Source organism: Mandrillus leucophaeus, unplaced genomic scaffold, assembly GCF_000951045.1.
Source record: "Mandrillus leucophaeus isolate KB7577 unplaced genomic scaffold, Mleu.le_1.0 Scaffold3, whole genome shotgun sequence".
Classification (NCBI taxonomy): Eukaryota; Metazoa; Chordata; class Mammalia; order Primates; family Cercopithecidae; genus Mandrillus; species Mandrillus leucophaeus.
The window spans coordinates 511,269-536,964 of record NW_012103142.1 but is presented as its reverse complement, the minus strand read 5'-3'; the positions used below and the strand labels follow the sequence as shown (position 1 = coordinate 536,964).

Below are 25,696 nucleotides of genomic sequence, written 5' to 3'. Positions count from 1 at the left end.
CCAGCAATTCCACTTCTGGGTATATACCAAAAGAGTTGAAAGCAAAGTCTTGAGATGTCTGTACATCCATGTTCATAGCAGCATTATTCACAAGAGCTAAAACATGGAGGCAACCTAAGTGTCTATCAATGGATGCATAAACAAAATGTAGCACATACATGCAACGGAGTATTACTCAGCCTTAAAAAGGAAGGAAATTCTGACATATACTACAAAATGAATGAACCTTGAGGTGAAGATATTATGCTAAGCAAAATAAGCCAGTCGCAAAAATATTGCAGGATTCCACTTACATGAGGTACCTAGAGTAATCAAAATCATACAGACAAAATAGAATGGTCGTTGCCAGGGGCTGGGGGGAGAGGGGGGAATGGGGATTTATTGTTTAATGAGTATAGAGTTTCAGTTTTACAAGAGTTAGGGAGATGGTGTGATGGCTGCACGATATTATTCAGTGCTATTTCATACCTATGAACTGTACACTTAAAAATGGCTGGCCGGGCACCGTGGCTCACTCCTGTAATCCCAGTACTTTGGGAGGCCGAGGCAGGCGGATCACCTGAGGTCAGGAGTTCCAGACCAGTCTGGCCAACATGGCAAAACGCCATCCCTACTAAAAATACAAAACATAGCCGGGCATGGTGGCGGGCCGCCTATAATCCTGGCTACTCCGGAGGCTGAGACAGGAGAATCACTTGAACCCCGGAGGCAGAGGTTGCGCCATTCCCCGCACTCCAGTCTGGGTGATAGAGCAAGACTCTATCTCAAAAAAAAAAAGGTTAAGGCCAGGTGTGGTGGCTCACACCTGTAATCCCAGCACTTTGGGAGGCCAAGGTGGGAGGATCACTTGAGCCCAGGAGTTTGAGATCAGCATGGGCCACATAGCAAGACCTTGTCTAAAACAAAATGGTTAAGATAGTAAATTTTGTTATGCGTATTTTACCACAATACAAAATTAATAAATTGTAAAAAAAAAAAAAAAAAAAAAAAAAAAAAACAGTTTTTCTGAATCAACCCAGTTCGCATTGCTCATTCTAGAAAACCTGGGCCTCCCAGAGAAAAATGTTTGGCTTATGAGGGGTAGGAAGGGGGGAACAGAAGGGATACTAGCAGGGACTGGGCAGAGAGGAACAAGAACTAGGAAGCACTAAAGAAGGAACTGCGGCAGAGTACCAAGGGATAGTGACAGGTACAGGGGCACACACGAACAACGTTCAAACACATCTTCATCCAGTAACCTGTATTTACATGCAAATGTATTGGTTTATGCAAAACAGCGGAGGCCTCGGAGGAGGGTTTTTTAGTCTCAAGCTTGTGCAGTCATTGAAAAAGAGAAGCAAAGCTGTCCCTCAGGTACTCCACGTCCGCCTTGCCCCTGGGAGCTGGGCCGGTTCCAGGAGGAGGACGACTGAATTAGCTCGCTTTGCAGAGAAAGGCCAGCAGCGCCCCTACCCGGAGAGCAACTGGGCGCCTGCAAAGTCGCGCATGCCCACTTCGGCCTCCCGCCCCACTCCTAAGGCGGCGAGACTTAGTGCGCAAGTACCATCCATTGGCGGCGACTCCTCCCCCTAAGGCGGGAACACACGGGGCCCAAAATGGCGGCCAGCCGGTACCGGCGTTTTCTTAAGCTCTGTGAGGAATGGCCAGTGGACGAGACCAAACGGGGCCGGGACTTGGGCGCTTACCTGCGACAGCGGGTAGCACAGGCCTTTCGGGAGGGAGAGAATACCCAGGTGACCGGCGGGGAGGCGGCTGGGACGAGGGGAGGAAAGGACGAGGCAGGGGCGGGGCCAACCAGCGCGCTAGCAGCGGGATCTGCGCATGCGCGCGTCCTCCTTCCAGGCCGCACGTGAGCGCAGACCCCCGTTTCTCCCCAGGGAGCTACTGAGAGCTACGCCCTTTCTACTCAGCGCTCTCCCCTCGCTGCACCTTGGAATTGCCGAGGAAGCTTTTTTAAAACTCCAGATGGGCCGGACGCGGTGGTTCACACCTATAATCCCAGCACTCTGAGAGGCGGAGGCGGGAGGATCGCTTGAGCCCAGGAGGTCAGCCTGGGCAACATAGTGGGACTCCGTCTCCGCAAATCAAAAAACAAACAAAAACTTAAGATACAGAATCTCTAGGGGTGGGATCTTGACCTCAGTGTTTTAAAAGCTCTCCAGGTGATTCAAGGTGCAGACAGTTGAGATCCACAACACCAGTGGCAGCTGGTGACAGCCTCAGCTTTTTGCTCCCGTGTCACGGTAACGTTACCTCATTATCTCGCAGTGTTGTGTATTGACTGAGCTAATCCCCAGTAAACTCTGCAGGTCCCAGCTAAGCGTTTGCGTTCTTCCTGAGCCCTGTAAGCCTGTGCAGCAGGTTTGGGTCCTCAGCTCACGTAGCTGTGTGTGAGTAGTAGGCCTACGTTCTTGCTGTCCTCCAGGTTGGCGCTGCAGCTCTGCGATTCATTCGTTCATATAGCTCGTATTTATTGAGCACCTACCATATGCCTGGAGCGGTGCTAGGGAAACAGCAGTGTTAAACAGGTGAAGTCCTGCCCGCATGAAGTTTTACATTGTAGTTCAGGACACAATAAACAAGTAGGTCTACATAAGACAGATAAGTACTGTGATCAATAGAAAATAGGATAGCATGATAAAAGAGTAATGTTATTAGTCGGGTCTTTCTGAGGAGATGACACATAGGTAAGACCTAAGGCAAGAGGATAAGCCAGCCATGTACACTTGGCGGGAAGGACATTCCAGACACTGCGCATGCCCAAAGGCAGGAGGCAGATTGACATGTTCCAGGACAGAAAGAAAGCCAGAATGGCTGCAGGGTAATAAGTAAGGTGGAGTTTGCTAAGGTGGAGGTCAGGAGCCAGGCACAGTAGGATATTATCTGCTCTGATTAGCTGTTAGACCTCATTGTAAGGCCAGTGAGAAGTCACTGGGGATGTTTAGTGAGGGGACTGGCGTGCCCCAATTTACTTTTTTTAAGACTATTCTGGTTCTGTGTGGTGAGTGGGCTATAGGGGGCAATAACAAAAAAGCAAGGAGGCTGGAGAGAAGCCGATTATGGTACTATAAGCGAGCGATGGTGGGGGGTTGGATGAGGATGGCAGCACAGAAGATGGGAGTGGCTGGATTCAGGTTATGCGCAGGTTGAGTCAGCAGGACTTGCTGATATGTGGGATGTGGGATAAAGGAAAAGAGAGGAACCAAAGATAGCACCTAGATTTTTTTTGGCCTGAGCGTCTAGGTCTAAGATGGTGCCATTTACTGAGGCAGGAATAGGTGAAGTGTAGGAAGAATATCTTGAGTTCGGTGTTAAGCAGGTTAAACCTGAGATGCCAAGTACACTGATTTCCTAGTGGCAATGTCAAGTAGGCGTGCTATATTTGAGCTTGGGGCTCGAGCAAGAGACCAGAAATGAAACGAGATACATACACACACAGTCTGAAGAAATGACTTGCAAAACTTGGCCAAGACCTGTCAAAGAAGGAACATGGCCTTTTTTTTTTTTTTTTTTTTTTTTTTTTTGCTTAGCCCAAAACAGAGCCAAGCCAGCCCACCTAAAGGAGCAGGAGCATGCCCAGTGGCATCATTGTGACTGGACTGCTGATTGGCTGACAGCCTGGGGAGTGTCTGGCCCAGGTTATACTATACCCAGGGCCCTCCCATTGTTCATGGTGGTCTTCACTGGCCCAAAGTGGCAAGATCTTTAAGGCAAGAATCTTATCTAGTCCCAATTCTACAAACCCCGTGAGCTTCCTAAAGCTGTACTCCCTGCATGTTTTTAGTATTAGCTTCCTGAAAAGAGAGATGATGCCATTTTTATCTTTCCCCCTCTCCCCTATCAGTGTCTAGCATAGTTCTTGGCCCATAAAAAACACTCAGTAAATGTCTGAATGGATAAGTAAATAATTGGTTGTGGCTCATGAGACAATTGTCTGAATATAGTTTCAGATGTAGCAGAACTAGACAAAGAGAAGTTGTGAAGAGTGAGAAAGGAATATATGTGTGTTCTGAGTGGGGAGAATTGATTTGAGAGCTTACCATGTTTGGGGAATTTCAGGATCTATGGAAGAAGGCCATAAGCTGGCCCTCACCACCAAGGAGCTTACAGTTGGGCAGTCAGAGGCTCCATCTTTGGGGAGGTGAGAGAGCATTACATTCACTTGCTTGATTGTTAGTGTAAGAGGAGCCAGCAAAGGAGGAAAGAGTTTTCTCTTTTGGAGTTGTTATCACCTAGGGAAATTGTTCCTGAGCAGTCAAAGGCCCACACAGGTTTGAGTCCCAGCTGCAGATGCAAGTCATGGCTCTGTTGATGATTCTGTAGCAGCTGATGAATGCATTCCTGGTAGAGTGAACCAGTGCATCACGATGGCAGCAGGAGCATTACTCAGGACCACTGTTGTGGTACCTCATCCTGATGTCACCTGAGAATGCACCTGGGCTTAGTAAATCTTTGTGGTAATTTTTGAAGGGCGCAATTCCTTGCTGGAATTGAAAACACTACTGTGAGTCACTCCTACTGACACCCCCAGATCATGTATAAAGACCTTGAGAAAGCAAGGTGATTCTGGTAGGCTGTTCATTAAACTGGCAGCAGGAGGTGGGGATTAGATCCAGTTGACTGACTAGTATGGAGCTCCTCCTTGGTTATGCCGGTTGCCAGAAGACAGGACTGGAGGGGAAAGTAGCTCTGTTCAGGCCATCTTTCCATTCCTGTAGAGGAGAGAGGCAGTCAGTCCTCCTCTCAGCCTCTTGGCTTCCTTCGTCCTAATGATCACCCTGAAAGGTGCACAGCACACCTTTGCCGGCATGATCTCATTTAATCCTTAGTGCAGCTGAGTGGTAACCATTACTGTTCCCATTTTACAGATGAGGAAACGAATCAGAAAAACAAGACAACTCTCTGGGGGTTCTCTAGCCGTAAGAGACAAGCCAAGTGAGAAACATACCCAGCCCTCCTGGCCCTAGTGTGCATCGTCTCCTGGGTGCCTGGCCTTTCCTCAGCTGCTGTTCCAAGTTATTGTTAGAACAACCTGAACAACCTCTTTTTCCGTGAACATCACACCACTTCCTTCCCCTGGTTGCCTGTTCAAACCTTTTTGGGCCATAGATAGTTTGGGCAGCAAATGGAACTCCCTGTGTTTACCCATCTATTCTTTGCCCCAGCCACTACCAGTCCAGATGGGAAGAAAGATGGTCCTGGGTGGGACACCAAGCAGAGAAAAGCTGGGTTAACTTAAGGGCAAATTAATAATTCATACTCAAAACCAGAGTACAAAAACCACTGCCTCCATTTATTCCACCTCAAATTGCCCTCTGGGGAGTCTCGTGGTCCACCCTAAACCCACCAAGCAGGGAGGTGGTGGTGGGAGCAGGAACACACCTAACTCCTCTTACACCCCATATCCTATTGTGTAGTTTTAAAAAGTCAGTGTTTATGGGCTTTGCCCCTTTTGAATACAGTTTGTCTAAGAACACGTGTTTCCTACAGCGCTGAGAGCTTAATAAAAGAATTGCAACATGGGGGAAGGTGGCACAACAACTGTAATTGTTGACTTAACAACAGGGAAAGGAGCAGATCTTTCTAATGAGTTCATTAGGTGCTTCCTAAAAGATCCCAGACTGCACACCAGCACCCACTTATGTAGCATGAGTTGCAACTCCGAGGGGTGGCCTGGAAGAGCTGCTGCCCAGGAAGGGGCTCGCCCACCAGGGAGTTCTAATTGTATTGTATCCAAGTTTAAGTATAATAATATTGGCCCAGTTTGAAAGAAGTTAAACTTTTTCTTGAGTTTCTAATAATGTAAATGATATTTCCAGCTTCTCAGAGGATAATTCAAAGGTTTTTTTTATGATTCTGTTTTGTCAGTCATCCAGTTGAGGCCTGATCCTTGGCATTCCTCAGTGTGGCAGGGAGCTAGCTCCCAAGCCACCTGGCATATGCTGGCCACGGTGAAGCCATGTCAACGTTGCTCACCCCCACTTGTGAGCCCCCTGAAGTCATGTTTTTGAAGAGTGTCCTAAGAGCAGATTATCCTATTTTTAGTTACATATTGAGCCCATCTACAACCTGGAGTTGTAAGGAGAATCATCTCTAAGAGGGAATGCAAACATCTCCATCTTTTTTTCTCTTCCAATTCTGAATGGCGCCAGTGTGAGCTAGGGTAGTATTCACACCAAGGGGTGGCGTTTATCTCTGCATATGTAAAACTGCAGTCCTCCTGCTGAAGGGATAAATTCTTAGCCACTTTTGGTGGGTCACTACTTTATTCAAAGATCTCTGGGGTCTGCCTGTTGCCTCCTGGACAGGTGGCAGGCAATTTTGTGAGACCTGCAGTGCCTCTGATCCTTGGTCCCAGCCTGTGTTTCCAGCCTTGCCTCTCACCACCCCAACACGAGCCCCAGGCTCAGCAAGGGTGTCTTCTCATGGTCTCCCAAACTGTCCATGGTACAAGCGATTCTGATCCTTTGAGACTTAAGTGCACTGTGGATCACCGTACCCCTACAACCTCCAAAAACCCAAACACAGAGTTGTCAAGAATTTGGTGGCTTCCCAGGCTCTTGGAGCCCTCCCTGGGTTCCCCTTAAAAGTTCTGCCTGCCTAAAACACCCTTGTCCTGTGCCTCTTCATGCTTCATCCTCCCAGTCATTTCTGGTCCCTGTGTCACTCATGCCCAGGTCGGCACTCCTCACTCTGTGCACTGTCGCTGCAGTGAAACTTAGCCCTTCCTTGCCATACCTCCCTGTCAGCACAGCCTGGTGCCCAGCTCCCACCTCGGGTCTCCTGCAGCGGCCCGTGCTTCACAGCTCTGGCTCTCACTTGCATGCTGCCCCGGGCAGGGTTGGTTTCTAATTCATGTGTATCTTGTCTCTGCAGTGTGCCTGCCAGCTTCTCCACAGCCGGCCTGGGTCGTCTTCTTTATGGCCCCTCACAGTCCCCTGGTGGGGCACTCTCTCTATAGTAGGTGCTCAAGAAATACATTTTCAACTCAATTGAAGGGAATAGGCTCCCATAACAGAATGAACTCATTTCAGAAGTTGATTACCAAGTCTTGAAAGCCTTTTTTTATAGATCCTCCTGGACTGAATCCAGCTCTACCTTAATTAGCAAAGCAATTTGCAACACCCTTTCCCAAAAGTGCTTATGCGTCCCTTTGTGTGACTAGAATAGGGGCCGCTGTACCAATTGCTGTCACCACCCAAAATTCAATTTGGAAAATCGAAATCAGTGCCTGCGGCACCGATGTAGATTTGTATGTATAAAAGTTTAATATGGTAAAGAGAAATTTACTGACGACTGAGCAGGGGAAATGCAAAAGGAGCAAAAATAGAGCTATAAAGGACACTCGTCAGATGAACATCTATTTTATTCATATTTGGGGAGCAGTGCTGAATTTTTCATAATGTCCCCACTGCTGCCTTTTTCAAACCCAGCACTGCTATTAGTCCTAAAACGTCCATGATCTCATTAGGTATGAATGCAAAATCAGCTAATTTAAAGCTTGTATTAAGAATATTTCTAAAAGTGCACAGTCCATTTCATCAGAAAAACTGCATTTCAGAACTCAGGAATGTTAGTGCTGGAGTCTGTGAATAAAGTGTAAGCTATAGGAACGTGGTGAGGCTTCTGGAATTTGACAGATGTCTCCACTGACATCCTTTTAAGGATGACTTTTTTAATTGCTGAGCTTGAGTTATCTGTGGCTAGGAACCCAGCATTGATCAAGGCTTCATCACTCCTCAGGCAGTAAGAACTTGCTAGAAATGGGTATATCTCAAACTCCTGTCACCTCCACTGAGCTGCTTTTACAGCCTCAGACACCTTCTGACCTCAAACAGGAAACTGGGTAGCAAGTCTGTTTTAGGACTCAGGTGTTTGATTTTCTTTCTCGCATTACAATTGAGTCCAGGACTTCTGGGAACTCTCTAGGAGACTGTCTCTTTCACACAGAGGAAGCTTAAGAAGTGAGAGTACCTGAGCGTCACTTTGCTTTTTGCACTTAGACTTTGTGCACTTTGCTCTTACAGGAGCAGCACTCTGCAAGGGTGACCCGTCCCTTGTACCCCTCCTGTCTGTCCTGCTGCCCATCAGAGATGGGACTAGGTGGCAAGGAAGGACAGCACTTTATAGCACACCTGCTTGAGGGTATGATACAAGGTTGCTGAGCAGCCTACTGGTGACTTCTCACTGCTAGAGAGTTGGAGCAGGAACTTGAGTTGACAAGGTGTTTGAGGGTGAGGATCTGGTTGGAATGCAGGTTTATCAGGAAGCAGTGTTAGAAGCCCAGGAGAGAGGCAGAGGCTATGGGAGGAATGCAAATCAGCGTGTGGACTCCTTTCCTAAGAGCTTAGTTGGGAAGGTGGTGGGGATGGTGGCAGGATGGGAGGGTCCAGATAAGCGGCCATCAGGTGAAGACCGGGTACAGCAGACAACTGCTCTCTTGGCAGACCATGGAGTGCTCAGTGACCGCTGAGAGCCACCAGCGTCAGTCAGGAGTGAAGCCTCAGCAGTTTCTCATCCGTCCTCACTTCCGTTTCCAGCGCCATCATCTGCAGTGCACACCAGCCATGCTGATCCACTGATAACATGCTGACCCATTCCCTGGGCACGGGCTCCACCTGGTCCTGTGCCTGGAGCGCCCCCACTCCCTTGCTGGTACATGTACCCATCCTCAGCCGCTCATTCTCCAGCACTTCCTGCCTGGCCCCGCAGGCCCATAGCACCTCGTACATGCCCCTTCGTTCCACTCTCACCAGGGTGGTCCTAAACCGTTCTGTCCTTTCCCCTCTTACTTTGTGAGACAGGGGCCTGTGTTTACTACAACTCTTTACTACTAATAACTGTAAGAAAAACTAATCACTCACATTTATCGGTGTTCCAGGCCTGGAATTCAGAGCAGCCCAAGCATTACCTCATTTATCCTCACACCACCCTGGGAAGTAGGGGCTATTATTATATTTTCTTTTAAAAGAAAGGTTAAGTTGGCCAGTATGCTTCAAAAATGTTCAATGCATGAAAGACAAAGGCCGAGGAACTGTCCCGGATTAAAAGAGACTAAAAGATACATGACTGTTACATGCAGCAGGACATCCTGTTTTTCCTTAGATTATTATTGAGACAATTGACAGAATTGGAATATGGACTGTGCATTAGATAATAATGTTGTATCGATGTTAAGTGGCCTGAATTTGATCACTGAACTGTGGTTATATAAGAGAATGTTCTTCTTAGGAAATGCACAATGAAATACTATGGGGTGAAGGGGCATTATGCTCCTACTTTCAAGTGGATCAGAAGAAAGATACGTATGTACAGATACAGAGAAAGATAAACTGGCAACTTTTTTTTTTTTAAGTGTGTTTCATGGGGGAAGAGTGAATGGTTTGCCTGACATCACATAGCTGATAAGGGATGGTGCCAGGATTCAACCCAGACAGTTTGGCTCCACTGCTCCCTACAGCCTTGGAGGTACTCATTCACCCAAGCATCCCCTGCTCATGGATGGGCCAAGCATGCTCTAGGGTCTCAGTGAATGCCTGTTAAATTTATAAGTGAGCACACTTTGGGAGGCTGAGGCGGGCAAATCACAAGGTCAGGAGTTCGAGACCAGCCTGGCCAACATGGTGAAAGCCTGTCTCTTCTAAAAATACACAAAATTAACTGCACCAGTGGTGGGTGCCTGTAATCCTAGCTACTTGGGAGGCTGAGGCAGGAGAATCACTTGAACCCGGGAGGCGGAGGTTGCAGTGAGCTGAGATCGCGCCACTGCACTCCAGCGTTAGCTTTTGGCTATGCATGCCCTGCTGAAGAAATATTCCAGATGTGTTCGTCCAGATGTGTGCAGAAGTCCATTCTAGTGGGACTTTCCCTGGAAGAGCTGTCAGGCAGCAGGGAGGCACCAGCCTCATCCTTTTCCATTCATTCTGTCCACTCAGATAATGACTTTGATTATTATTCAGCAAACACTGGCCACCTCTTCAGGCCATAATCCTTCCTCTTCTGATGTATCTAGCTGTTCTCATGATGAGTAGCCTGAACCCAGGAATGGGTCAGGTAGAACTAAATGATGGATTGTCTTTTTTGTTTGCTGTAAAGTAGGGACCTCATTTGACATGCACAGAGAGGCAGCAGTGGAGCTGCCTATTAAACTCCTTTACTACTGATTTATTTATGCTCTGCCTTCTCCAAGGAAGGATTTAAGTTAGGAAAAAATCCATCATTTGAATTTTGGGGGAAAAAAATGTAAAAGAGAAAGTTTTGTTCTGGGGAGCTTTTCAAAATTCTTGGCAGAAAAATTTAAAGAATTATACATAAGTAATAGCAAGGACAGAGTAAAGGGAAAGTTCGAACTAGAGGGAAGAGACCACGCCTCCTCTGTCTGCTGCCTGTCTTCCTGACCACGCCTCCTCTGTATGCCGCCTGTCTTCCTGACCACGCCTCCTCTGTATGCTGTCTGTCTTCCTGACCACACCTCCTCTGTATGCTGCGTCTTCCAGAGAATGCCCATCGGGGCATCGCTGTCTCTGGCACCAGAGAATTTACTTATATCCCCCTTTCTATGGCAACGCCTCAGGGTTCTGAGCCATCTCCTTTCTAGCAGGACCTAACTGTGGTCCCATCTTGGTTCTCCTCAGTTTACCCATTTTATCTTAAATGTTGCTGCCTTCATGTTTCTTCCCTTCTTGTAGAGTTTCAGCAGCTCCCCACTTATCACAGATGAAAACTCAGGTGATTTTTTTTTTTTTTTTTTTTTTTTTTTGCCTTTGCTAAAAGATTCTGTTGGTCTGAGGCTGGGCATGGTGGCTCACGCCTATAACCCCAGCACTGGGAGGCTGAGGCAGGCAGATCACTTGAGGTCAGGAGTTCGAAACCAGCCTGGCCAACATGGTGAAACCCTGTCTCTACTAAAAAATACAAAAATTAGCTGAGTGTGGTGGCACATGCCTTTAATCCCAGCTACTCAGGAGGCTGAGGCTGGAGAATTACTTGAACCCAGGAGGCGGAGGTTGCAGTGAGCCAAGATTGTGCCACTGCACTCTAGCCTGGGCAGTAGAGTAAGACTCTGTCTCAAAAAAAGAAAAAAGAAAAAAAGAATCTACTGGTCTGGCCTGAAGCATCGCAGAGGATTCCTGCCTCCTCCTCCTTGCTGACAGCATCTCCTCCCCCAGGAAGGCCTGCCCTTCTCCCTTCTGCCCGCTGACCCCTGTGCTTCTTTCAGAACCTAGCGTCGTCTCACTTCCATCATGCACTGACCGCTTGAACATGTGGGGACTCCCCCACTGAGTCCCTGTAGCCCACTCTGCCCAGCACCCCCTTTGTTAGGCACGCCTTTCCAACCTTACATTTCTATTGTGGCATCTCTCACTGCAGCTGGTGTCGTGGCTCACAAGTCACAGATGCTCCACAAATGCTTGTTTGCTGATTAATCTGATTTTTCTGCAGGTTGGGGAGTTGATGAGGCAGAGCTATGCCTCCAAAAAGTAGTTTCTAATAGCAGAGCTATAGTCCAGGTTTGCTTCCCGCAGAGTGGAGAAGCCAGTGCTAGCTGCAGGCCTGCTTCATGTGAATGCCTTATTAAGTATGGTCTTTCCTCGAGGTACAGACACTGTGGGAGGCAGGACTCCTTTGCTCACCTCCTTGGGGGTTCTTTGCTTTTCAGGTTGCAGAGCCTGAGGCCTGTGATCAGATGTACGAGAGCTTAGCGCGACTCCATTCAAACTACTACAAACACAAGGTGAGTGGGCCACAGTCTTTTATATCCCCAGCTTTCTGACAGGACAACTAATAAGAATGAGTGAAAATCTGATTATGTAATGTTTTGTAAAGAATTGGCTTTGCTGCTTTCAAATGAAACCAGTAATTTCAACCAAGCCAACAGAGGTGCCTGGTAGAGGCTTTTACACCACCTAAATAAAGCTGTTTAAAATTGTGAATACAGGGAAAAGGGAAGAAACAAAGAAAACCAATTATGAATAGAAGCCATGTATTTGATATGCCAGTGTGTGCTCCTGGGAGTGTCTGACAGCCATTGGATTTATACCAATTTTCCCATTCACTCTGTTGGAACTGACACCTCCCCACACTCTGGTGATAAAGGTGGGATGATTGGGAAAGTGCCGTCCTTTCCGGAGCTAGGCCCCAACATGATTACTGTCAAATTCCATTTAGAGTGGTTTTTCCCATACTTGAAAAATGTGGTCAGTAACTCCACAAATGTGGCCATATGCCTATGTGGAAGATGGATTTTTTCTAAATCCTCCCTACTAACATGTGATCCATGAGCAGCAGCATGGGCATCACCTGGGAGCTGGTTAGAAAAGCAAATCAGGGCCCCCACCCATACCTGCGTTTTCCAGGGAGGACTCATGGGTACATTAAAGTTGGAGCTGCCTGCTGGAGACTGTACTGGTTCTTGTGAGGCCAAGTCTTAACCTCAAGGTGGCGCTGCTCTTCTTGCTAGGCCTGGCCTCTGGTTGCCTAGGGTCCAGATGAAATGCAGTCAGAGAGCAGGGCTTGTGGACTGATCTCTCTCCTCCCTTCACTTCCTTTCTGCCCCGGTGACCAGTACCCTCGCCCCAGAGACACCAGCTTCAGTGGCCTGTCGTTGGAAGAGTACAAGCTGATCCTGTCCACAGGTAATGAAAGCACAGCTGCCTTTTCTCATTGGTTTGCAAATGACTCTGAGTTTGAGTGGCCAAGGGGAATTGTCTAAGAAGGCAGCTTTGCTTGATGGAAAGTCTTGTAGAACAGCCTAGAGGAAATTCTGAAGCTACAGGGCTCATGCATTTTGACCATATACTGTGGAGAAGGTCAAAGGCGTTGTTTAAAAAAGAAAATCTATCTTTAGTGCTTTTAAATTCAAGGCTGGGCAGCAGGGAACAGGGGAATACATATTTGCCAAATGGAAGTAGTTGAAATCAGGATGGAAGGAAAATTATTTTATTTTTATGGTCCTAAGGGGGCTTTATAAACAATGAAGGTTTTAATTAAAACAAAAAGCCATTCAATAAACGTGTTTGGGGATATCCGCCTAAGAGTTATCTGACCCAGGGGACGTGGTCTGTGGGTTAGATATGAGTTGAACTAGGTATGTTTTAGAGTCATTGATAGACTCTGATTAACAAGAAAGGAAACATCCTGCCAAGCCTGTCCTTTCCTTAATTCCCTATCTCCATTGTCCCTAAGGAGGGGGGCCGGAGAGCCAGGGCTGAAGTAGGCAGGTACTGGAAAATTACTATTTTTGTTGCCAAGTATATTATATACAAAAATAGGCTAACCTTTTCTGGAAGGGCATGGCCCTGACACATTTCCTTCTGGTATTCTAGAAATATGTCTTTCCTCTTCTTCTGGCAGCCTTCAGCAACTTAGTTTTGAGGATTTGGGCTTCTAGAAAACCATCTTCTGAGATTAAAACCTGGTGGTGTCACCTGCTATTACATGTCAACTCTAACCCTGTTTTTATTCCAGTACTCTCTGGGAAAATGGGTGAAGATATTTTGGCCAGGCAAAATCACTTTATTGGCGATTTTTTTAATGTGTAAATTTACTCTTCTATCCCTGGGTCTGTGTAATTAGCAGCATTGATGCACATTATCGTGAGGGCCCTGGACAGTTTGAGCAAAGTTTGAACTTGAAGTGAGGGTGGAAATAAGTTCCAGAGGCCCTGCTTCTGCCCTCTATGTTGTTCACCTCAGGGCAGCCTCTGCAAGTGGAAAACAGGCAGCAACGAAGGCTAGGAGATAGTCCCGCCATTGGTCCACGCTGCAGCTTGTTCTGGCTGCAAGTTTAGTTCCAGGAAATTTGCTGAGAATTTGTTTTCACAGCAAGCCTCGTATTTTTGTTGCAAATTGTGTGGCGTAAGCTTACCAAATGTTTCCTCTGACAGGACAAGAAAAGACCTGCAGCACCTTGTAGCGAGAGGCTTTGAGGGCCTGGCGAGTCTGAAATGTGCTGTGTTCTGGGTCACGTGTGTGTCCACCCTGGGACTGGTGTCATGGAAAGCGCCTTAGGGAGGCCTCAGGGCTTGGAGATGGACAGTGTCCCTCAATGTCCACCTGGACACTGGAAACGTGGACTTCCGGAAAAGCGCCAGAGCAGGGGCTTTTTTCTGTCACCTTTCTTGGTCAGAAAAGACACCCTTTTCTCCGGTAGTTTTGTTAACGTGAAAATTCAGGCCAGGCAAGCAAAACAATATTATAAGAATATCTAAAATTTAACATATACGTAAAATTAGATTTCATGGAACATTAGCCCTAGAGACTTCAGAAAAATGGTTCTGTGCTGGGGGTGATTTTGCCTCCCAGGGGACATGTGGCAATCTCTGGAGACATTTTTAGTTGTCACAACTGGTGGTGGGGGCAGCGGTGCTACTGGCATTAGTGGGTAGAGGCCGGGATGCTTCAAAACAGCCTTCGATGATGCACAGGCCAGCCCACAACGAAAAATTATCTGGCCCAAAGTGTTGGTAGTGCCAAGGCCAAGAAACCCTGCTTTGGTTCCTGGGTGTGGGGACGTGTATTTTCTTAAACAAAAGCCCCTCCCACCCGCACTGTGGTGGAGATGGCTGCCTTTTCATTGAGTGCAGGCTGTGTGCCAAGCAAGTTACTTCCATGATTTTCTTTAATCCTTACAACTTTGGAGGTACATGTTTTTTTTTTCTTTCTTTCTTTTTCACCTCTCCCCAAGTTGTCTGCAGATGTGTGTTTTTATCTTCATTTTACAGATGAGGAACCCGAAGTATAGAGGGTTGAGTAATGTGCTTGAGGGGACCCACAGTGGGAGGGGACCCACAGTGGGAGACAATGGGCTGGGATTCAGGCCTAAGTCCATCCCTCTCTCAGTGCCTGCTTAATTCCACAGCATGTGCTGGACCTGCACGCCAGGATTCAAATCCCTGCTCCACTTCCCAGCTGTGCAAACTGAGCAAGTTACTTCACCGCCTCCTGCCTCAGTTTCCACACCTGAAAATGAGACAGGCCTGTGTGGAGCAGGCCAAATTTTGCGATGGACCATCTGGGCCTGTGGGTTGCACAGCAGACAGCGCAGGGCCATTTCTTTGCCCTCGTATGGAGCAGGGCAACGAGCAGCACACCCTGCTTTGATGCCAAGGGTGAGGAGAGGGCAAGAAACCACTGAGAGCGTGCTGGGCACGCAGCGTGGCACACAGTGCTCAGTCACCACGAGTGGTCACTTCTGTTACCCTGTTTGATCTGCTCCTCAGAAGCTGGGTCTACACTTCCCTTTTTCAGGAACACACTGTGTGAAAAGCAAGGCATGCTTGTGTCGGGAAAGCCCCATGGGTCCAATCTGCGTCATCAAGTTTTAGACTTGTCTCTCTCTTTTTGTCTTTCCCTTTTGCAGACACCTTGGAAGAGCTTAAGGAAATGGATAAAAGCATGTGGAAGAAACTGCAGGAGAAGTTTTCCTCCAAGGGTCCTGAGGAGGATCATAAGGCCTGAGCTCAGGCCTTACCTCGCCCACGTATCTAGGTGTGGAGTCTTGTACATTGCCATCGTCAATAAAACTGCCCCAGTTTCCCCATGACCTTATGGTTTGGGAATCTCCTCTAGCCTTCCCAGAAAGGAAGGCTCTAAAGAAAGTTTCAGCCTCAGAAGGGATGGTGATTGGGCTGTCTGCTGTCACTGCTGCTCAGGGGAGGGAAATCTCCTGGGGAGAGGAAATGCAGGTTTCCCTCTGGGCCTGACAAGGGAAGGTAATGGGGCCTCCGCACAAGGTGCTTCCTGCAGGACCACAGGAGCCCTCGCCCCTCCAGCAGGGGTCTGGTGCCTCCTGGCAAGATACTCGGGCTCCCTTTTGTTGTAGGAGCTCCTGGGAGGAAGCCAAAAATAGCAGTGAATACTGAAAAGGGCATCCTGTTGCAAACAGAAAGCATCAGGGAAGTGTGAGGCCCAGAGAGGCAAAAAGCCTGCTTGGCCCTCATCCCCACTGACTCAGAGGACGAACCTCAGGCCTCTGTCCCTGACCTTGCAAAAACCCACACTGCCCAGTTGGCTTAAGGGACAGGGAAGCTATAGACAGGCCTTGGCCAGGCGGGGCCTCAGCTGCAGTTGGCTTCAGCATTGTGGGCAGGTTCTGTAGGTGGCCACAAGTCAGAGGCCCTGCTGGCTGAGGACACACACAGGGTCACCTCATTATTCCATGGAACTTTGGCTCTTACTGATAGACACATTCACTTTCCTAGTTGAGCATTCTTCTGTCTGGAACCGTGAGGGACCAGGCTGGGCCCACAGCGCCCCTGGTGGGTACAAACTAGAAGTGGGTTCTCAACCTCGTCTGTGTCTAGACTCCTCAGGATGTTCTGAAATGCATAAAATAAAATCGACAGGACTGCAGTAGAAACTAGTTATGCCTAAATGCAGTTCTGGGTAGGGAGATCTCAGGGGAGGACCCGAGACACGATGTCACTCAGTGCATCTCCCGAGAGCCTGAGGAGAGGCCAGGCCAGCAGGGAGGGACTCTTGTTCCTGTCTTCTGCCAGTGTGTCCTGTTAATCCCCACAGCCCCCAAGGGAGTGCAGGAAACACAACCCTTTTTAACGGACTAGACTTCTATTAATTTATTTAAGGCAATTAACATATTAGTTCTCAGGCCAAAGGATTTGTAAAACATTACACCAAAAGGAGAAAAACAAGCGGTCATGAAACAGCCATGCGAACGCCGCTCAGCCCTTGTTTGCCTGGGCATACAACTCTCCCCCAGGAAGCCTGGGAAGAGGCAGGTCCCAGGAGCAAGATCGTCCATCATGGAGTCATCAGGCCACCTACAGCCATGCCAGGGTGGCATGGACACGACAGTGAGGTCTGCACTGGCTACAGCAGATCTGAGGCACGGAGGGAGCTGTACAGCCATGGGCAGGGCTGAGCACAGCACCCTTGGAATAAGTTAAATAACAAAGCCCTAAAATCACTAGTAACAGCATTACTGCCACCTCCCCCAGAGGCTGGCAGCAGCCAAAATGTAGTGCTTGGAGATAAAGGGGTGACCCCACTTTTAACTACCCATGAGGAGGACTACAAAGAGTTGTCAGTTATTGCTTTAAGGGACAAAGGTCTCTAGGTAGGATTTGTCTTCTGCTAAGGCATTAAGGTAAACTGAGTCCCAGTGAACTTTCAAGTCTTTTTTTTTTTAAGGGCTCTAAGCAGGTCTGTGAGCTCTGAGGCTCCCCCTCCATGCTGTTGAAAGCGTGGGTGGGTGTCGGGGTGTCTGGCAGAGTGGGAGTGGAGGCTGGCCAGCTGGCTGGGCCACCCAACCCGGGGGAGGGGGCAGTGTTCTTCACAATCGCAGTCTCCAGTGATGAGCATCCCCTGTTGGGGCCTTCAGTGGCTCTTCTCAGCGGCTCATGCAGTTCTGGACATCCACAAAGCCTAGGCGTTGCCTGCGTTTCCGCTGCTCTGTCATCTAGGGTTAAGCAGATGCCAACAGGCCCGGTCAGGCCTCCTGGCACCTTCTCTCCATGGGTGCTGTGGAAGGGCTTGGCGCCCGTCTTCCTCTGTGGGCCCAGCTGCTATTCAGCACTGGCGGTGGGCCAGGGCCCCTCGGGGTACTTTAAGGATGTCGATGTCAGCACCAAACCCTTGTTCTCAATTAGCGTGTCACAAACCCCGGATCTGATGCAGCTGGGAAACCAGCCCACTAACAGGCTGCCTCATCTTCATGCAGGCACTGCCAGATGCAGAGGAGGATGTCTAGGCAAGAGGGCCTTAAACTCAGGAATCCCCTCAAAAGACCTGCCTGGCAGCTGCAAGAGGAAGGGGATGAGAGACAGAGGGCCCCACCACCCTGTACTAAGTTTCCACTTGGCCTTGTCTTTAACGGCCCAAGGCAGGGGTTGTCAACCCCAGTCTGACTTGCCATGTAGGGGAGAGTGGGTTTGGAACCTACCCTCTCATCCAGGGCCAGAGGCCAGTGGGGAAGAGGGTGGGGCAGGAAGGATGAAGGCAGGCAGGGGCTGCCCAGGGATAGAGCCCAGGGTGGGCCTGGGATCAAGCAGGGTGCATACCTGCTCCTTGAGCTCGTTGAGCTGGGCAGTGAGGTGGGACACCAGCTTCATGGTGGAGTTGAGCTTGTCCTGGAGAATCCGAATCTCATTCTGCTCCCCCTCGCCCTCGTTGCTGACAAGGGACATGGCCCGCATCCGGGGGAACCAGTCCAGGTTCTTGTTCTGAAAAACATCACCAGTGGGTGAGCAGGCATGGGCCCAGCCCAGAAAGGCCTCATTTAGAGTAATGTGGGGGGAGGCTTCTGCCACACCCTTGACAAAATTACTCGTCAGGGATGTGTCATGGGAAAATCTGAATTGACCTGGTCCTCCCTGGGGCCAGAGTGAGCTGGCAGTCAACCCTCTGTCAACCCTCTGCCACCGAGACAGGCTGACTTCCGTTAGACAGCGTCGGCAGCTGAGTTTGAGTCCTTCGCTGGTATCAGCACCATCTGTTTACTCTCATAACACCCCCTGAGAGGTGGAGGAAGGCCTCTGCACCCAGACAGACCCTGAATCTCCTTCCTTCCTTCCTCCTGCCCGCCTGCCTGACAAGCACGCCCCACGCCCCGGGAAGACACAAGTTAGACAGATGGCAAACGGAGGGAGCGGGAGGCTCCGCTGAGGAAAGCTGGCATCTGACACGTGTCTGGGAGGCAAAGCCACGTTTCCCAGGACAGAGGAGTGGGGAGGGAGGGGCACTAAGCAGTTCTCGGCTTCCTTGTGAGCTGTGAATCTCAGACCAGCAGATAAACCTGTACACAAAGATCAGCTCGAAATACAGACTTAAACGACAAAGAATTCCTTCTTTATGATTCATTGTCTTCACTCCATTATTACAGACATTGGACAGATGATATTTAAAGTTTTTCCAGGCTCCCCTTCAGCCCAGGACCATCTAATTCAGACTTTTTAGGAAGCAGCCTGCCTTCCCACCAAGCTAGAAAACACTCCCTGAGAGCGGCCCACAGATCACTGGCCAAGGCAGGATCTCCCCGACTCCACCCCGCCTCAGCATCACTGCACCACAGGCCCAGGGATACCACACGCGTTCTTCGGGGCTGATGGGTTTGCTGCGGGATTTTTCCTGAGACCCAGAAGTGGGAGGAGACCCCTCCACAGCAGCGGGCCCCCGGCAGGGCCCCCGTGCAGCCCAGAGCTGCTTCCAGCTGCTGCTCCTCGCCCTGCTGACCTTTCAGCAAGTGTCTGCAGCTGTCCAAGCCCCTCCCCTGGCCTCCCAGGGCCGACAGACAGATGTGGCCACTCCTCGCCAGAGCCCAGGGCACTCAGAAGCTAAAGCCATGAGGCCTCTGGTGCAAGTGATGTTGACTCGAGAATGGCTGGCTGGTTTGGGCCCACAGGCCCGGCGCAGCCCCTGCTCACACCTTGATCATCTGGGCCACGTAGCTCTCGGGGCCCGTGTAGTCGGTCTTGTTCTTCACTCGGACCAGGACAATGAAGTACAAGTAGTTCCACATGTTGTGCTCCAGCTTGATGTGTTCCTCAAATGACACCGTCTTGTTATCAAACTTGTCCCTCTCCAGACCTGAGGGTGCAGAGGGTGGGAATGAAACCATCAGCCATCAAGAGCCACTGCAGGGCCACCTGCTGGAGGGGACCCAGCTTGGGGGCGGGGAGGCATTTATTCTCAGGATGAGCGCTTCCAACAGCTTGCTCTGGGCTATTTGGGTCACTTCTATTTGAAGCAACAGCCACTTAGTGGAGATCCTGCCCTGCCGCAGCTGCAGCCCTCCCGCAGCGGAAACTGAGGACTCTAGTAGTAAACGCCAGAATTCCCCGAACTCAGGGGAAGCATGAATGGCTGAATAAGCGAGGTCCTACAGGCCATACAGGTGACATCTGCCTGAGCCCGAGGTGGCTGGTGAGGGGATTAGCACTTCGTTTCAGGGGTGGGAAAAGCACTGGACCGAGACTAGAAGCTCCAGGCACTGTCTGGGCTCAAGTCCTCGCCTAGAAACCCCAGGGGTTTACAGGGATGGCCCTGTCTCGCTCCCTTCTGACTCCAAGTTCAGGCAGGGTCATGTTCTCCCCAGTTCTGGGATAAGCAAATGCATCAAATCATCCGCCCCAGGGCAGGATTCCCCAGGGCAGGAGGGGCCAAACCGCCACTGCTGCTGGCATCAGATGATGTCCCAGCCCCGCTGCGGCCTCCGCAGAGCAGGAAGCAACCCTCACCACAGATGAAGCATGTCGTCTTGAGAATCTCCTCCTTCTTCTGCTTCTCACTACGCAGGTCAGCGAAGGTGTCGATGATTACCCCAAAGATGAGGTTCAGCACGATGATGATGACGATGAAGAAGAACAGGAGGTCATAGACCACTCTCGCTGGGAAGAGAGACTCCTGTGGGGGGTGAGGCAGGGAGGCTGGGCCCGGTGGTCCCCACATTCACCCGGGCAAGACAGGACTCAGGTGGGGGCCAGGGCTGTGATGAGGGCCTCTGGCTTAGGGGCTGTCAGATGGCAGAGTGGACCCAACCTGGCTCCAGAGCAAGAATTGCAAGCAAAAGCCCTGAGTTTGGGTTAGGAAAGCGTGGACTCAGGACACGCTGGGGTGAAGGCCTGCAGGAGTCAGGTGCGGGGAGGTAGGGCTACGAGTCTTGGTGTGTCTCTGCCCCAACATTGATTAGGGAAAGAGGCAGCTCTGAACACCTCTGCCCACCCTCAGGACGCCTGGCCACACGCATTCCAGAAACCCTGTCTGGCCAGGGAGGCGGCCTCTCACTCCTTCTCAGCAACAGCAGAAGGACTGGCATTCGGGAACATGGCTGCCCAAGCCGAATCATGAGGCCTCCTGATGAAGCTGATGAGCTCCGCCCTCTGCCCGCCTGCTGTGGGCTAGGAAAGCCAGTGGTCACTGTCCCTAGCCCTGGGGCAAAGTTTGGTTGCCAAAGTCTTTCCTTATGGAATGAGGGGGTGAGGGGGCAGCTGAGCAGTAATGTCATGGAATTGGCCGGGTGTGGAAAGCAGAGAAAAGGGGATACAAGTTCGGGGGAGGGGGTTCAACCCTGAATATCTGATGCGAGGCCAAGGACTCTCCACATTTGCTGATCGGTACAGTGGCTTGGGCCCCGCAGGTTTGGGAGCGGGCAGGAGTGCTCACATCTTTGGAGGGCTTGCGGAGAATGTCGCCTACACCACCACCGTTGCGTAGCCCATGGTTCATGACAGTGACGATGCACATCAGCAGAGTGTCACAGGCCCGCTCTGTGCTGTCCAGCTCCCCATCCTCTGCAGGCAGAGTGTGCTCAGGCCCAGGCTGTCAGCTCCTCCCTCCCCACCCAGACTCCCACACACACACCACCCTCACCTTCCAGGACCTCGGGCACCGAGACCCCTGAGACACAGTCCATCTTGTCCCCACTGCAGGTGTCCACAAATGCAGCAGCTCCATGTGGCATCCCCAGGGGGCTGGCTGGAGGGGACATGGATGAGGTCACCAGGAGGTCCAGTCCCTGGCCTTATCATCCCCTGGCTCTGTCCCTAGCGTCACATCCTCCAGGAAACCTTCCCTGATCCTGCCAGCCCTCCACTGTCTGGCCACAGTGAAAGGTCATCACGCCTCTGCCCCCCACTGGGTTGCACACTAAGGGCAGGGAGGGGTCTCTGTACCCCTAGGCCTGGCATACGGGCAGCTTCTGCAAATACTGGGTTTAACATGAATGACAGTGCAAGGAGCTCCAGCCCTCAAGCAAGGGGTTCCTTAGGGGCCAGAGACCCAAGGCTCTCCCACCCACTCAGTGTGTTCCAGAAAAGAGCGAGGCAGACTGGTGTGAGCTAGACGTCCCCAGAAGCCAAGAGGAGAAGCAGACGGGAGCCTGGTGAGGTAAGCGCTGCAGGTCCTGGTCCTGATGCCAGACACTTGTGAGACCCAACCTCATTCCCCACAACCTGCCCAGGAGAGGAAGCCTCCAAGACCTGTGGAGTGGTTGTTGGGCAGTCGGTCGACCTCAAGGATGAAGTCATCCTTGAGGAAGAGGAAGCCAACGATGGAGAAGAGGTAGACCAGGATGAGGGCCAGCAGGGCTGTCAGCAGGATGGAGCGGCCATTGCGGGTCACACTCTTGATGACGTTGAACAGGGTCTCCTCGCGGTAGATGAGGTCAAAGAGCTGCAGGATGGGGTTGAGATAGGGATGGCGCCTTGAGGGGCTGGGCCAGCCAATCTCGCTGGGGATGCCACTGGAACCCTGAGGGCTGCCCGGGCTCCAGAGTTTCCCAAGGCTCCTCTAGGGAGGTCTCTGCACTTAGTCAGGAGTAACCAAGCTGGGTGGGTCTGTCAGGGGAGCTTCTCAAAGAACCTGGAATTCTAGGGTCACAGAAAGGGAGTGGCCCAGGGGAAGGCACGAGGGGTGAAACGGGTGGCTGAATACCAGCCAACTCTTACAATGCCCTTGCTACATGCCAGGAAACAGTATAAGTGCTTTCCATGCATTAGCTCATTTCATCTCACAATTATTTTAGAAGGCGGGGGCTGTTGTAATCACCATTTTACAGGTGAGGAAACTGAGGCATGGGGCAGTTAAGAAACTTGCCCAGTTACACAGCTAGTAGTAGCCCAGCTGAGATGCAAACCCCTGGTCCAGCTCCAGAGTCCAGGCTTGAACCACCACTGTACAGGAGAAAGGGGTCAGATGGCCACCAGGAGTGGCCATCAGGGCCTTGAGGGCCAGGCTTGGGTAAGGCAGAGGAAGACTGAAATCTCACTGCTCCCAGTCCAGCAGCAAAAGGACTGGACAGAGAGACTGGTGACAGGGAACTGCCAACAACTCACGGGAAGCCTCAACCACCTCATGCCCCCATCCAGCCCCAGCCCACCCAGAAGGCCTCACCAGGATGCTGTAGAACAGCTCATGAGCAAAGAGGCCCAGGACACTGGTCAGGATGTAGCCCACGTGGTAGAGGAATTCCATGTCCATGACCATGGCCTTATAGCCCCGGATGAAGGTGCCACGGTTGCCCACGAAGCTCACCACAAACACGATCTTATTGGTCAGCTGGGGGCGAGTGCAAGGCATGAGGGTCAGTACCCTACCACCTACCCTGAATCTGCACACATGCCTCCCCAGTGCCCAGCTCAGAGCCTGGGAGGCACGGCATTAACGAAATTGCTTCCAGAAATACATCTGGGCGCCTGGGACTCAGGATACAGAAGCAGCCCCTTGGGTCCTCAGTTCCAGGAAGACAGTGACGTATAGGCAAAGGAGGATGGGGACAGAGAAGACCACTGACTGGGTCTATCAGGCAAAGGTGTTGCTTGCTCAAAGCACTTTATTTCCAACTGTCAGGAGATTGTCATTATATATGAATCTTCACATCTGCCGCGTAGCAGTGCCCCTGGGCAGTGCACAGCCAGCAGTGTGCACAGCCACCCTGACCCTGTTGTTCCAAAGGGACTCTTGAATTTCTGTCTCTGGGTGCCAGCTGCCCTCAGATGTTGAGGGAGAGGAAGAAGGCACACAACAGTCCCTGCCATCGGTCTATAAGGAACTTGGGAGCCCAACAGAGAGGAGGAGATGGGACGGAGCAGGGGCTTCTGGAAGCAGCAGGCCAGCTTGCCGTCTGAATGCAGTGAGCATGAGCTTGTTTGGGAATGGGGGCTCCCTCTGGCACTCACATTGAGGGCACCCAGGATGTTGAGCGTGGGCCCGATGCCCAGATAGTAGATGGAGCGTAGGATGAGCGCCACGATGAGGGGGCGAATGCTGTAGCGCTTGGTGAACAGGGCCGCGATGGAGAAGCAGATGAGGATCCAGAACAGCAGTGAGATGAGAGGGGAGTCCAGCACACCTGGGGGCCAGGGGCAGGGTGAGAAGGGCTCCCTCAAGCCCACCACAGCCCCAGAGCAGGTCCAACAGGTGCCGAAAAGCCACCTTCTCCTGGCAGCCTTCTCGGTTAAGTTCTTGGTGCCTGGTTTTAGCCTCCTCCATTACACCTGCCCCTCAGGCCTCAGCGGGAGGCCCTTTGCAGCTGCGGCTACCAGGTCTTGTTTCTGGCTGACACATCTGTGCATGTGCACGTGCACGCATGCGCCATCTCCCATGAGGTCAAAGACCCTGACCATCCCCTTGGACCGCACCTGTGTCTCCATGATGTGGTGAGAGCCCACAGGATGGCGCAAGGGGGTGCTTTTGCACACTCTGCATCTGGTCCCCTCAGAGGCCAGCTGGCCTCAAGGCTCTGCCCCAACCCAGGAAGGAGGCATGGCAGGGCCAGGGGAACCTGCCGGCCAGCCCTGTGTTCTCACCTGTGGACGCGCCCTCCATGTAGGGGTAGAAGAAGGCAATGATGATGTTGATAAACACAGCCAGGTTGAAGGAGATGCTGCCCCACAGGGTCATGCGGCGGGAGAACCAGTAGATCAGCGGCATGCCTGAGGAGGGCAACGGCGAGCTGCTGGAGGGCCCTGGTGAGCACCCTCTGTCCCTTGCATGCGGGGACCCGCTCAGGAGGAAGCCACACATGGAAGAGCGCTTCCTTGGGGTGGGGCGGGGGTGGGTGCAGGGCACCCACAGGCAGGCAAGGGAGGCCATTATAACAGGGTGTCAGTGAGCAGCTCCAGACCGCCCCACCCTCCCGCCCGCGGGTCTCACTGCGGAGCTTGCGCTGCCACTCCATCTCGTTGTGCAGGAAGGAGGACTGGTCAAAGAAGTCGCTCACTTTGCTGCCCTGCTCGTCCTGCTCAGTAGTGGTGAAGAGCCGGTGCTTGGTCTCCTCCGTCAGGAACTGGCAGATGCCGGGCACTGGGAACACGATCTGCTCCATGCTGCGGTCCTGCCGCACAATCTGAGCACACACAGCACATGGTCACACCCAGCCCAGGCCCCCACGCCCACCCCTGCTGCCCACAGGCCCACCTCGATCTGGGACGTGTGGTTCTCGTAGTAGGCCAGGGGGTCTTCCTCCTCCTCCTGTGCTGGCACTGAGGACTTGAGCATCTGTGACAGCTGCTTGTTGTTGAGGCTGAGCTGGAGATGGGGAGGGCACGGAGGTCAGACCCCAGCCTGCACATCCAGGCCTGGCACTCAGCCCCTAGCCTCCCAGGCCTTCCCCCAGCTCTGAACTTCAGTGAGTGTTCCCGCCAAGCCAGACCAGGCCAAGCCCAGCCCAACTAGGACTTAGCCTCGAGAATCTGGTGCCAAAGGGAGGGGAGCAGGAGAGCCATTACCAGAGAATCCCAGAGGATAGCCGGGGCCTTCCTCAGTCCTGCCCAAGTGCAGCCCAGGTCCTGCTTAAAGCTTCCAGAACCACCCCAGACCCACCTGAGCCTTGCTTCCATTTCTCAGTCTGGGTTTCACCCCTGGCTGCCAGTCCCGATCAGCCTCCTGAGCTGTACCCCCAATTTCTAGCCTGGCTCATATTCTAGGGCCTCACTCTGTTCCAGGCCACGCCCTTGGGTCGAGGCTCCTCCCTGGGCTCCAGGCCCTGCCCCCACCCCAGTCTCGGGGCCAGCACCCACCATGGAAGAGATACCCTCGGCCTCCTCCTCTTGAATGCGCTTCACCGGCTTCAGCAGGTGCTGCAGCTGTTTATTGTGCCTGGAGAGCTGAGGGAAAAGGCAGCACAGTCACCAGGGCATGGTGGCTGGGGGACGATGATGGTGACTGGGGCGTGATGGCAGCTGGGGGGGTATGGTGGCTGGGGGTGACAATGGCGACTGGGGGGTGATGGCAGCTGGCGG

The 25,696-nt window shown here is 51.5% G+C and overlaps 2 protein-coding genes across 5 annotated transcripts in view; one reads left to right on the top strand and one right to left on the bottom strand.

Annotated features, from left to right (window-relative positions):
- Positions 1-1,536: 1,536 nt before the first annotated feature.
- LOC105544180 (ubiquinol-cytochrome-c reductase complex assembly factor 2) lies at positions 1,537-18,796 on the top strand. Of its 3 annotated transcripts, none has more exons than XM_011986488.1 (5): positions 1,558-1,733; positions 11,660-11,734; positions 12,566-12,635; positions 15,361-15,488; positions 17,680-17,761. In XM_011986488.1, exons 1-4 carry the CDS (start codon positions 1,596-1,598, stop codon positions 15,456-15,458), a joined length of 381 nt encoding a protein of 126 aa, XP_011841878.1. In that variant the 5' UTR covers positions 1,558-1,595; the 3' UTR covers positions 15,459-15,488; positions 17,680-17,761. The 3 variants fall into 3 exon arrangements, with proteins under 3 accessions (XP_011841877.1, XP_011841878.1, XP_011841876.1); XM_011986486.1 differs by having other exon boundaries at positions 1,581-1,733; positions 15,361-15,393; positions 15,453-18,796; XM_011986487.1 differs by lacking the exon at positions 17,680-17,761 and having other exon boundaries at positions 1,537-1,733; positions 15,361-15,548.
- Positions 16,562-25,696, bottom strand: part of ITPR3 (inositol 1,4,5-trisphosphate receptor, type 3) — a 75,385-nt gene continuing 66,250 nt past the window's right edge. For both annotated transcript variants that reach the window (XM_011986490.1, XM_011986489.1), the window contains exons 46-58: positions 25,475-25,561; positions 24,873-24,983; positions 24,609-24,801; positions 24,263-24,388; positions 23,633-23,805; positions 22,848-23,012; positions 21,935-22,127; positions 21,327-21,431; positions 21,120-21,247; positions 20,195-20,360; positions 19,384-19,544; positions 18,020-18,181; positions 16,562-17,418 (exon numbers count right to left, since the gene is read on the bottom strand). In XM_011986490.1, the coding sequence (XP_011841880.1) occupies positions 17,350-17,418; positions 18,020-18,181; positions 19,384-19,544; positions 20,195-20,360; positions 21,120-21,247; positions 21,327-21,431; positions 21,935-22,127; positions 22,848-23,012; positions 23,633-23,805; positions 24,263-24,388; positions 24,609-24,801; positions 24,873-24,983; positions 25,475-25,561 (1,839 nt within the window). In that variant the 3' untranslated portion in view covers positions 16,562-17,349. The remainder of the gene's footprint in view (positions 17,419-18,019; positions 18,182-19,383; positions 19,545-20,194; positions 20,361-21,119; positions 21,248-21,326; positions 21,432-21,934; positions 22,128-22,847; positions 23,013-23,632; positions 23,806-24,262; positions 24,389-24,608; positions 24,802-24,872; positions 24,984-25,474; positions 25,562-25,696) is intronic.